Source organism: Ixodes scapularis, unplaced genomic scaffold (genome assembly GCF_016920785.2).
Source record: "Ixodes scapularis isolate PalLabHiFi unplaced genomic scaffold, ASM1692078v2 PGA_scaffold5__190_contigs__length_132052651, whole genome shotgun sequence".
In the NCBI taxonomy this organism is placed as follows: domain Eukaryota; kingdom Metazoa; phylum Arthropoda; class Arachnida; order Ixodida; family Ixodidae; genus Ixodes; species Ixodes scapularis.
In genome coordinates this window covers 103,591,134-103,604,104 of record NW_024609880.1, presented here as the reverse complement: position 1 = coordinate 103,604,104, position 12,971 = coordinate 103,591,134, and the positions used below count along the sequence as shown (strand labels likewise).

Below are 12,971 nucleotides of genomic sequence, written 5' to 3'. Positions count from 1 at the left end.
GGGCGTTTTCAGATAGGATCAAATGACCACGTCCGGCCGACATTTCTTTTTTTTTTTTTTTACCAAAAGAGATATTTGACTTCTTGTGCAACCGCAAACACATATTCAAACTTTTTTTTGATCACAGAAACGAAGCAAATCACAAGATCTCTCCGGTATACGCGCACGTTTTTGCGACTTGCGTGAAACCGTCCCTTTGGATATTTATAAAAGAAAAACTGAAGTCACCTAAGGTTTAATATTTTTTTTTTGTGCAGAGACATGTACATAAAATAAAAGGAGGTACAGATGTATTATCGATTACAAAACAATTAAGAGCTTTATGAACCCGGATCTTCAAAGACTGGCAATTAAATTTTTCTAACATGATTTGGACATGTTTGTTCAATATTCGCATATATTGCCATTAAAATTGAAAACGATAACCTCTTAAAAGAATAAACTGAAATGTAGACAAGTTCCTGATTTTGCAATAATTGCAAAATCAGTTTAATATGAAGGCCATCTTAAGTTTCCTTCAACTTTTCACAGTACAAGACTAAAAATCTGTCCTATAGGGCCCTTCAGAAATGCTTTGCAATATTTTTGTATTTTTGAATTTACCGGGCACTAAATACACAGAATCGCCATAACGGGAGTAGGGAAAGATAGTTCGTTGCCGATGTCAAACAAGGGCAAGTGAAGGGTCAAAAAATGTAGGAACTCTGTGAAGAGAAAGCACTGGAACCGGAGCTCATGAAAAATAAGAATTCATACAGAAGATTACAGCTGGGTTTGAAGCACAAATCAACAATCTAGATAAAAATTTTTCGAATCAGTGAATTTCGGAGCTTAGACATCGCAGGGAGGCTGCACTGCTGACGACCAGGTTTAAATAGTGATAATAAAGAACACGTCTTTAAAGTGGTACAATTGAAACGAGTTTATGAATCAAAATCCTGTCCGCACATTTGGCGCTTGTCGCGTGCATTCTTTCTTCCGAACGCTGGCCTGAGTCGGTCATTGTGCTCTCCTGGCACTCCGAGGAGGAACGTTCTTTTCCCGTTTTCCCTGTAGCGATCACTGTTCGTTTCTTGTCAGTGGTACCGCAAGCTCGCGACCTCGATCTGCTTTTCACAGCCATAGGAGACTTTACTTTCAAAGATATATATTTTGTCCGTCTACTGTTCTCGTTAAAACAGCCGTGGTTGCGAAGTGTCGGACCGCGTACGCTGCCACAAGTGACAGGACTGAATTCCGCGCACAACAGAAGCAGGGTCCCACTCCTTTGCTTTCAAGTCCTTGAACGCTTTGACATCAGCTTTTGGGAGGTAGATTAGTTTCACTTTGGGCAGTTTGGCGTCCAGTGAGGCAACCGTCTCTGACGCCGGGATCACCGACGTGGTGGGCCGTCGGAAGTTGTACAACGTTGCCTGGTGCTTGACACGACCCCGATTCCATCGCTGGCACTGCAGCCACGTCCAATTGCGGAAAAATTCGACTTCACCGACGTGTACTTCTTGCTATGTACCTCTTGTTGTTTGTATTTGTTCTTAAAGTGGCCTGTTGCACCACCTCTGACATAGGTCACATGAGTATGCCCAAATTGGATATCATAATTCTCCAAACCGCTGTCATACAAATTAAGTTACAGGTTCTGCCGCACCCTATCTCCTAGATCATGTTACTGACAAGATTTTAGGCTGATTTGTTTGCAAATTCGCTCCCGTTGCTGCCTTTACGTGGTGTAGACGGATACGCTACACGCCGGCTGTTGAAACAGGCACAGCGAAGCATATGTTACAAGCTGGCACCTCTCGATCGCTCCGGCCCATAGGCATTTTTGGGTCGGTTGTACGAAAATCTATTAGGATTTTTCCCGTCAAAACGACCGTCTACCTCTCTGCGGTCTTTTCTTTTCCTGATCGCCCCGTAGCATTTTTACGCTTTTTAATAATCATAAAATTCCGAACAAGGGGTTGTGCATGCCCCATTTATGGCAACCGCCTTAGCGTCAATTCGGCCATATTTCTCGGCTGAAAACTTCAAACCCACAAAATGTGGCATTGTGTGTTTGCAGAGTCTGTTAGCACATTTTGTAAACGTTAATTTTGTAGAGACTAAAGAATATTAAAAATGGCCTTTTTTAAATGAATTACAAATTAATCAATATTTAGTTAATTCCCCCTGTGTAAGCAATTGTTGTAAATTTTTCCCGCAAACCAGCACAACAACATTTCATACACCGATCAACTGTATACAGGACAGTACACTGGCAAAGCTTAAAGACATTAGCATTTATAAATACAGAGAAAAAAAAACTTTTATCCATAGCGCTATTGCGCAATGAGCCGTATTTGCGATCTGTATTTTCAAAAAAGCGACCCTAATAGTCGGTGATTAATACTTTTTATCAATCCTTCGGATGCCTAATTTTTCAGTAAATATTTGTAGACCCTTAGCCAGAACAGTTGTTTTGGGGAAGCCGCTCGAAATGCCAACATCGCGCGACACTCAAAACGCGCACGTGACTGAGAGGGTGCTTGAATTTTTTTTTCGCAAAGACAATTTTTTTAAAGGATTGGTTTTATTCGTTTGGGTATGAGGCCAGCCAAACATTTTTTTAATAAAAATTAAAAATGGTCACCACCCATGCTTGTTCGATTTTATCTGAAAACGCCCAGGTACAGAAAATTGTAAACGTCCTTGATTTCTTTTTTTCGCTGCTCTCGCCGATTCAATAGTGCCGTTGCTGCTGCCGCTGGCCATACAGATGTTGGCCTGGTGCTGCCGCTGCCGCTGTCGTCACTCCTATGCCGTGTTGGGCCAGAGTCTGCACCAGCAGATTGAACTGCTGCATCATCTGAATTTGCTGCTGCTGCTTTCATTGCCGTTGCAATTGTTGTTGCTATCATTGCATTTCCTGCCATGGGATTTGGATTGGGTCGTCCCTGATCTCGCCATCCTTTCGGTGTAGTTGAACTTGGGCTTCTGCGACGGTGCTTTGTTGCTGCCCGCCATGAAGAACATCGGGGCTTAGCTTCTGCGCTGCTGCAGTTGCTCGGCTAGCTGCTAATTTTTTTGCTCTCGTTTCTCGTGCTTCATTCCGGTTTCGTCCGCTGCCATGGCCTCGGCTTGACTTTTACATTGCTGTCTTTCAGCTCTCCTGTTCCAGTTCATATTCATACGCGACTTGGCGCAGGTGTTCAGTGACTCTATCCAATTCGGTCTTGGCTTGGAGAATCGCCGCGGCTTCGTCGCTTCCGAAGCGTCTTGGTGAGGATTTTGGCAAATCAATCTTATTCCTTTTACCGTTTTGCGCCTTCAGGGCTCGGCTGTCCGAGATTTCTGGTCTGGTGTACACGGTCTCCGGTCCACTTAGTGGTGGGAAATCATCCTTGATCTCCGGATATAGCCAGTCAAAGTGGTTCTTTTGTTGTTGCTGCCGTTGGAAAAGCTGCCGCTGAAGTGATGCGAGGCACACCTCCCGGCGTGTGCGCAGAGGGACGCCCTTCATGTTCCTCCCCTACTCCACCTGTAGGCCCTTTTCTCGATGGTGGCGCCGCCGCTCGGCCGGCAGCGGCTCTTTTGCGTAATTGTTCGTCCTCTTGCGCTTGGACTGGCATCTGTCTTCCAGGGCCGTGTGTCCGGTAACTCGGCAGTTCTGCAGTTCAGGCACTACTTTTCCAGGCAATGTTCGGTGTCCGGGAGCTCTTCGCCGCACTGCTTAAATCGTTGTCTGCGCGTGCAGAGGGTCGCCTTGTGCCCGTAAGCCGCGGTACTGCAGGCAGATTACCGCCGTAGGTTTGCATGGGAAAATGTTGAGGTGTCATCCGTACTATCGCACTCTTCTCGGGATGCCTTGGCCCCCAAACGTAAACAAGTACTTGCCGTTGGGCCCGATGGGGCGTGCGTGGACCACCTCGTGGTAGTCCGTCTCGGTGCGATGGACGACTTCCTCGGCGGTGACGTCCGACGAAATGCCATGAATTACACCCATAGGCAGCGAACTGGGTGGGCCTGTATGTGTTGACCTAAGCCATTTTGGTCGGGTCCCGCTCGCCAGAATGTGATCTCCTTCATAACGAGGATGTCTTTCGCGCATTTCTCTCCATACTCCGTGATGGCGATGGTGCTACTCTTGACGTTGCATTCGTACGCAAGGTTTCCCTCACCGCACAAGGGTTTCCAGTGTTTCGTGATGGCATTCCACAGTAGGCTGGGCTCTATATTGGCAATCTTGACTTGTGACGTCGGTTTCACGACGACCGTAATGCGAGGTAAGTATAGTGTCTGTAGAGTCTGGTACCTTTTTGGAGGTTTCGGCTTCCTGCGCCCGATCTGCAGGTGCCACACCGTGTCGTCATCTTCTTCGTCGCTACCGTCGTCGTCGCCGCCGCCGCCGCCGCCGCCGCCGCGATCGTCGATGCCATTTGTGTTGCCTCGTTTTTTTGGGGGGAATTCCTTCGAGCCTAGCTCCATTTAGTCGGCGTCCTACTTCTTCTCTAGTCGTCGTTTCTTCGGCCATGCTCTCGCCCTAGGTTCTTCGGTGACTTTTATTTCGGAATTTTTCGTGTCCGCAGCTTTCTGCATGATCACTTGCCTCTTCGGGTGCGCTGACATGGACGGCAAAAGCTAAGGGGTGACGGGCGCCGCAGCCCCGGCGCCGCCGGCGTGGGTCGACGTGCTGGACCTAAGGGATGAATAGGTCCATGCACCGGTGGTCTCAACAGCGTTCTGCCGTCACTCGCCGTTTTCTCGCCCGATTACCGAAATTCGCTCACTGATCTTTCCATCTAGACCTGTCCTGGAGGTCCTTGACCCCTGAAATTGTCCGCATCAGTGTTTGGGCGCATAAAATGTTAACAAAATGCCCAAAATACTCGATTTTTGCGGAGCTCGGGCGAATGTAAAAACGTGGACTGATTCAATAATGCTTACCCATGGCGTAGTTCGGTGAGAATATTTCTCTGTACATGCTAACACTTATGCGGTGTTCTTGTTCCGCGAAAGTTTGATGGCGCTCTTGGCAGTGCCTGTCATCGTCAGGCCCTTCCAGGGTTATCGGAGTCTTCTACACCCTCTCAAGATGAACCTTGTACAATGGGTTTGCTTCGCAGGAGCTTAATGTCCTTGCAACGACATGGCTTGAAACAACACATTTTGGATAACAAGGCTGTAGTGCTGATCGAATGATCAGAGCAGGCCAACGCTGGGGACGAGGAAACTTCAAATTTGCCAGTTAGTTAAAAAAAAATTCCGTTAACTTATCACTTAAGAAACCGAAAACATCAGGACTGTAATGACGTTTACTTACAGGTGAAAAAAAATTATTACACGTTGTAGCCATATGGGAACCCAACAGTACATAGCCATTTACCTGTTAAACTTGTAATCATTTTGTTTTAACGTTTCTATTGAGAAGTAGGCTAAGGCGCCTCCATTTTTATTTGAAGTTAATAGAAAGGTGTTCACCCAAACAAAAAATAATAGTAAGCAATTTTAGCTGACCCAATTTCACTGTTGAGCCGATTACACAAGACTTAAGTTGCAGTAGCACAGTGATACTTTTATTTTTATTAGAGGCTGCAAATAATTTCTATTCTTTCTTAAAGCGCGATGAAGACGATTTTAATTATTTTTTTAATCTGCGTTTTTAGGCTTCTTGCGAACCTGGCATACTGCCCAATTTTTATAGACATTTGTGACGCGTATTTCTGTACCTATGAAAGAACTGGAGAAACCGAAGCTGAACTATCTGCATTCTCATTTTGGGCCTCCGAAAACGAGGTGACGTAGGGAGTGACGTCAAGTGAATTGTCGTTACCGGTAGCATTTAAGGCGTCGAGACTGTGGTTACCGCGGTGGGTTATAGCAGCGCAATGGAGCGGTCCTTTCGTCGGAACAACATGGACGGCAATGCCGCTATCGCGAGCGAATTCGGGCTCCCGTTCAGTGGCGTGTCACCAACAGAACGGGGGATGCCATTAAGGACGCGGGATTGGGGAATGCTTCTTTACGAGGACGCTCCAGAATTGCCACCGACCAAGAGTAATTCGTCGCCACCCAGCTTGCCTACGCCACCGCAACGTCATTACGGCAAAACCGAATGGTAAAGACTTAGTTTATGTGTTCGTATGTAGACTTCGCTGGGTGTCCCCTTTTTAGATCGTCCTCTTATCACTTTGAATAATAAGCATAGTTTCCGAATCGGCCGGAGCCCGCGGGCTTTCTGTTTGTCAGCTGCGATGCTGAAAGCCCCATTCAAACGGCAGCGTCTTCTTGCCTCGGCACGTTATGTTACGACCATGAGTAAAAGCAATGTTCGTCCTTCGTGTTCGCTTGTCAAGCTACACCTTGGATTGGTTGCCTCGCTGCATGGGAAGCACGGATTTTGCGGCAACCCGCGGTTGTAGCTCCCCCGGTTGCAGCTCCCGTAGCATGACGTAATCTAAATAAGTTGTCGTGTCAATCAGCTTTCAGCCGGTCCTCTCCGTCATGGATTGTTCATACTAATGGCTCGCGGGTGACGTGATTCTGCAGAGCAGATAATGGTACAAGCTCGGTGGCGTAAAATTACCTGAGCAATGGCAACTTTCGTGGTACCTATAGCTTCTGCATAGGTGACGAAATGAAGTTAGTTATCTACTGTGTACTCAAGTAATATATAATTTCCCGAATTGTTTTCATGGTTGTATTATTTCAAAAAACTACTCTATGCTTCCTTCGGTGAACTCACGTAGGTACAGTCAGATGATCTGTAAGAGGGAACACCCAAGCGCGCGCCGAGAAGTCTAGCCAGTGCTGGCAGCGGTATCGTGCACGCGGCCGAAACGCTTGATATCGTTAAGAATACTCACGAGACCGGCTCTGCCTGTGCCGAGAGACACGCGATTGGTTGTTTCCTCTCATAAATGTTATGACTGCATTGTACATACGTCTCAAAGGTGCACCAATCTCACCATCCAGGTGCAACTGCAACCACTGCGTCGTGTTAGATAATGGCACGGAGGCAGAGTGTCTATGCTGCCGTGACATGGGTTCGGCACTAACCCGCGTTCAGCCAACTGGATGCATCCCAGAGCACCCAGAGTTCAGCATGCCGTGCTTGAGTATTGCGGTGCTCCACCTGCTTTATTTCAAACTCAGCGGTCACGGGCATCCTCTGCATGAAGACATCCACAGGTGAGAGGGGAGTTATAGTTTTCTTTTGACACTGCATTATTCAAGAAATTGCAGGAAAGGTGCAGACCTCAAATTTGAGGAGTGTGTTATTTAAGGTGTATCAATGCACCTAATAAATCATCAATAATGGGTAATCTTGAAATGGTATTTGGTGCTGGTGCTAGGCTATATGCCATAGTGATGTCTTGCATGTGCAGCACTGCAAGATCGTTTGGTAATTCTCCTTCAGCATATTCGTCTTCAGTGGCAAATGCTCTGTAACAGCATCTCGAAAATGAAATGACATTTTAAATTTTTTTTTTAAATCTTGGTTGAAATCTTAGATGTGAGAGCATCAGTGCCCAGACCATTCACAATATGCTTCATGCAACACCATATGCTCATATTTAGAGTGTTTCACAACAAGCGCATCTGACAGAGTTATTGGTCATTCACCTTGCACAATGCATGGAAATTGTACTCTCTAGTATACTCTCTTACTAGTGTGCTACTGAGCACTCAAGCTTGTTACTATGCTCTGCTGTAGGTGAACTGAAATTTAGCTTTCAGAAAACAGGGCATTAATCATACACTAATATCTCGGAACAGACGACTGTACTCTTGAAGAAAGGTTCGATCGAACGAGGTGTTTGACGTTGCGGTCTTTGCTTCACGCCCTTAAAACATATGCTGCCAATGCTCGTGTAAAGTGAGGAAACAAGAACCACGACGTCGCATGCTTCATTAAATTGCGCCCTTTTTATCCTCCTTTCAAGTAAATTTGACCGTGTATTGAGATATTCTGTACGAGTGATATTTTGAGTTTTGCGTCGAATGTTCTGTTTTGTGAAATACAAATTTCGGTTTCACATCCGTCTCAGAGTACATTGAAAATGCAAATGCCACGGCAATTCGAATGTTTATTTTAGAACTTTTTCTTCATCGATAATCTACCTTGAGGGTGGTGCATTTGTATCAAATGATTGAAACATTTCGAAAAACATCATTGTTCAATTTCTGTTATGTGATCATCAAGACGGCTCCTTTTAATGCAGACGGCACCAGTACACGGCTTACAGGACTTTCGTTCGCTGTTTGTGCCGGCGGCTTGGTAGGGGAAACCAAATGATCCTGCCGGCATGTGTGGTCGGCAGGATAAGGGAGGAGTTTTCTTCTGAAACCACAACTGGTTTCAGGTATCCTCGTTAGTGCTAAATGGTAAGTTTCAAAACATTTGTAGAGGTTTCTGTCACAAAATAAATTTATGATCCAGATAAACACTGAAAAACAAAACTAGATCCTCTGAGTTCCGGTCGCCGCCTCTTGTAACTCAAGTTTTCACTGGTAATCAAGCAGCATAGGACATTCATGGTGCCTTTCCTAACTCAAATGATCACAAGTGAATCTGCAGCTTATGACATCTGTTTCGTTGGACACTGTTCAGGTGGTGGCTTTTACGATAACTGGGCGGCATGTCAAAATTGATTTTTATCACAAGTGGTTTGTGCATGCTAAGCCCATATACATTGGGATAGGGTACATGAAAAGATGGGTTCTACTGCTGTAGAACTCACTGTTGAGTCTGTTTCTTTGTGGCAGTGTGACCTTGTTACAAGCTCCACATTGATTAGACAAGAATGAAGATGTTTGCATTGCCCTCTTTAAATATATAACATCGCTTGATGCCAAAGTCCGTGTTTCCAGTAATATAGTAATATATAAACAATAGACAATTATGATCAAGAACAATCCCTATATTAATGTGTGTCATATGTGACCCTAATATGCAGAAGAACGAGTTCACAAGTTTCTAACATCTTTAAGTACCATTTATGTTTGTACATATGTAGCAGCCGGCACATAGAAAAGAAAGAACATGCACATGGTCGAGTTGGAGACAACCTAAGATTGACAGCCCCTTTTAATCACATCCGGGTCTCTAATGACGCAACCTAAATTTATTTACAAGTATTTACATATCCGTCTGATCAGATCAAATGCTTCAAAAAAGATCTCGCCAATGCAACCCTTTTTGTCGTTCCTAGCCTAATCTTCCTGTCAACGTCGGGGTAGACGCCTCGGATATTGCTGTTAGCGCTGTTTTGCAGCAGTTGTCTGGGGACACCTGGCAGCCCATCAGATTCTTCTCACGAAAGCTCACCCCAGCCGGGACCCACTGCAGCAGAATCAGTGGGGAGTTTCCAGCGATCTTTCAGGCCATCAAAAATTATCACAATTTTTTAGATGGTCATCATTTTGTCCTCACCGATCACAAGCCATTGACATATGCACTCAAATATGCAAGTGAATAGTTCACTTCTCGTGAAACTCGTCATACGTCATACATATCGGAATTCACAATAGATATTTGAAAACAAACATGGCGGCTGATGCACTTTCCCTATCGCTCCCTGTTGCAGCATTGTATCAATGGCAATTGATTTCGAAGCCCTGACCTCGGCTCAATGAGAGGAAGTTGAGATGCAACAAATTCGTTCAACCCACTGTAGCCTGGATTTACAAGGTCAAGTTACCAATATGTTATGCACCCTTTACAAGCGATTTCACCACAAGCACAGACGTTTATTTGTTGCACTACTCTTACGACGGCAAGCCTTTGACTCCTTACACTCCATGGCATACACCAGAGTGCGAGCAACTCAGCGGTGTCTACACTTAAAGTTTTGTGTGGCTGGGCATCAACAAAGATGTAAGATCAGATAAAATTAGCGCAAACGACAAGAGAAGAGAAAGGCAAGACAGGACAGGACAGAGCGCTTGTCGTTTGCGCTAATTTTATCTGATCATGTCTAACCAACTAGCCCATCAGATGATATTGATACAAAGATGTAAGAGATTGGGCCCTGGCTTGTCTGCCTTGTCAGCAGTCCAATATTCACTGCAATACATCAATGCCTTACCAGCCTTTTCCAACATCAACGGCGCGCTCTTGTGTAACACAGCTGACATCGTGGGTCCCCTGCACTCTTAGAAAAAATGGTCAGTATAGTCCTCCCTACAGGGAGGAACGCTCTTGACACATATGTTCGTTCAAAAAGGGAGAAACTTTCGTCCCTGAAAGAAGGGTAGCAAAGTTCCTCCATCACCTGGCATCTCATTATGGCGGTCACGAATCGAGCTCAATAAGGCTTAACGACAACACTAAGTCTATTTACGGGGCGAGAGGAGCAGCAAATATAAAAGTTACACGAACTTTCCACGAACTGTATTTATTTCCGAAGCCGGCTTCCCCCTGCAGGTAAAGAAACTTACGTTTCGAAAGCATGCGGTCACTCACGGTGGCGTACCAACTTGTTTTTGAGGGGGGGCAAAACACATGCCTCCCCCCCCCCCCCCCCCCCCGGTGTGTGCGCCCACGGTCACTCAGTCTTCTCATCGTCAGTAGTGAGATGCTAAACCGAGACAACCGGCACCCAGTTACTTTGCGCACTTTATGTCTTACCTTTGTTATTCCTCGAGTCACGACTCCTTCGTCAATCGCACATCACGAAGGAATGGCAAACCATTCGCCTGCTAAACCAAAAGCGGCTCTCAAAAACCGCAAATCCGAAGCAGCCTCTAGGCTCATTTCAGCCTGGTAACAAGAAATTGTGCCGTAGCCGCGCAGCGTAAAAAGAGGTTAACTCCCCTGCCACCAGATGGCAGGGTCAAAGCAGAGTAATCGCAAGTAGCTAGGCTAAGTGGCGCTAGGTACCGCCCAATTCATGCTAGAACCGTGCAAGGTAAAACCTGAATTATCATTCAAAATTTCGCTTCATTTGCTTCATCTGCTTTATTTTCAGTGCCACACAAACAGCTATACGCCTTCTTGAAGGGAGTTCGGATCTCAAGAACAAATGTTGACATGCCAGAACGAAAGGAAGACATCGATGCACTTTCTGAATGTTCGTTCGCATCCAAAAATATCAATACCAAGTTCATCTAAGTTGGATTCGAATTTGTTAAAAACCAGCTGCAGTCGGGTAATAGGGTCAGCGTTGTGTAAAATAGAAGGATAGAGCAATGGGCGTATGCGAATAAACCGCACAGGAACACGCAAATATACACTGTTCAGTAACGTTGTGCAGTCAACAACACCATTAACAACTTTATGCAAGAACATGAAATCACGCGTCATTCGCATATTACAGAAGGAGCGTAAGCCAATTTGTTTACATATTCTCTCATAGTCATAAAATACCTTGGACTGCAAGTAACGATCATAAAAGACGCGTATAAATTTTCTCTGCACTCGCTCAATACTGGATGAGTTAGATTCTCCAATGCTGTTCCATACAAGAGAGCGAAATAACATTAAAAAACACTGTGGATTTCTAAAATTTCTCGATGTACGCTTTACGATACCAAAACCTTTAGAGACGAGTTTACAATATTCATGACCTGATGATTAAACGAAATTTCAGTGTCTAAATATACACCCAAATCCCTAATCAGAGACACACGACTGATAACAGTTGTGTCTAAAGCATAGCAAAATTGCAAAATGTCACGTTTCCTGCTGAGAGAAGTAATTTTTGTTTTCGATTCGTTCAATAGAAGGCCATTGGTCAAGCACCACAAAGAAATAGAGCATACGTCACGCTGAAGCAAAGCACAGTCCTCCACAGCATTTGTCCTTCGATACAATTTTATGTCGTCGGCAAATAACAACAGTTTTGAGTATTTCACACAAAAAGTGAGGTCATTTACGAAAATTAAAAAGAAAAGAGGCCCAAGATTGCTTCCCTGTGGGACGCCCGACGTAGCTAAGAAAGGATTCAATAAGCAACTGGGCACACGTACCAAGTTCTCGCGTTTAGACAAATAACTCTCAAAAAGCTTGCAATACTTGGGGCATAAACCATAAATATCTAACTTGGCCAATAAATGCCGGTGATCCACTTTGTCAAATGCCTTCGTCATGTCAAAGTAGACCACATCAATAAATCGCAGTGTTAACAAAATTGCCTTAGCGGCATAAATTCTGACTTTTTAGGTAAATGTCGTGAAGTATTATATTTTTGCGGGTTTGAGAGTTCGCAAATTGGCCAAAATGCATGTTCTAGATCCCGCAGCCATTAAATATCACACTGCAATAAACTGGTCATTAGTCCCCATGTATGCTAAAATTAAGTGGACATAAAGAATAAGTATATTCAGTATACCAACAGGCTCGTTTTAAATGTGAAGATAATAAGACATAGTTTTATTTTTATAGTTTCTTGACGTATGTGCTTTTTTTCTGATCATGCTGATTGTAAAGTTTCCAGGAGAATCTTCAAAGACAGTCAAGGAGTATCTAACAAGAAAGTGCAGCAACTCCGCATACATGCGGAAGAATAACCTGAACTAAAAAATAGAATTAGCTTTTTTTCATTCGTTTTCACAAATTCTAGTAATTTTAGGCAATAACTATTTTAGGTTTTAAGTTATTTTAAAGGCTCCGCGTTTGATGATGTTTTCAAAAGAAATCCGCGCTCTTTTAGACCATTGTATGGGGTGTACTGAATGTGTTTCTTTGTTTCAATAAAGCATTCCTACTACAGTTAATGTTTCTTAACTGTGTGCCTTTATTTCACATTAATTTCTGTAACCAGAATATGCATTTTTAGTTACGACAGGAGCACTGCAACTTCAAAATTGATATAATTTAAAAAAGGCGTGGCGTGGTATTGGTAATTAATAAGTAAGTGAAATGTTTTAAAAGCCTTACTGAGTACTCCACGCTATACCTGGAAAGAATAGTTTAAGGAGTAAAAAATGCTCGCTAAAAGGAATATTTGGCCTAGTTGGGTGATGAGCATCTTGGTTTAAACCAGCGCGACAAT

The 12,971-nt window shown here is 44.3% G+C and overlaps 1 protein-coding gene across 1 annotated transcript; it reads left to right on the top strand.

Annotated features, from left to right (window-relative positions):
• Positions 1 to 5,972: 5,972 nt before the first annotated feature.
• LOC120842748 (P2X purinoceptor 7-like) lies at positions 5,973 to 8,352 on the top strand (the record flags this gene model as incomplete). Its single annotated transcript, XM_040213920.1, has 3 exons — positions 5,973 to 6,091; positions 6,949 to 7,164; positions 8,199 to 8,352. Coding segments are annotated over 3 exons (489 nt in total), but the record flags the coding sequence as incomplete, so codon positions are not given.
• Between the last annotated feature and the right edge of the window lie 4,619 nt (positions 8,353 to 12,971).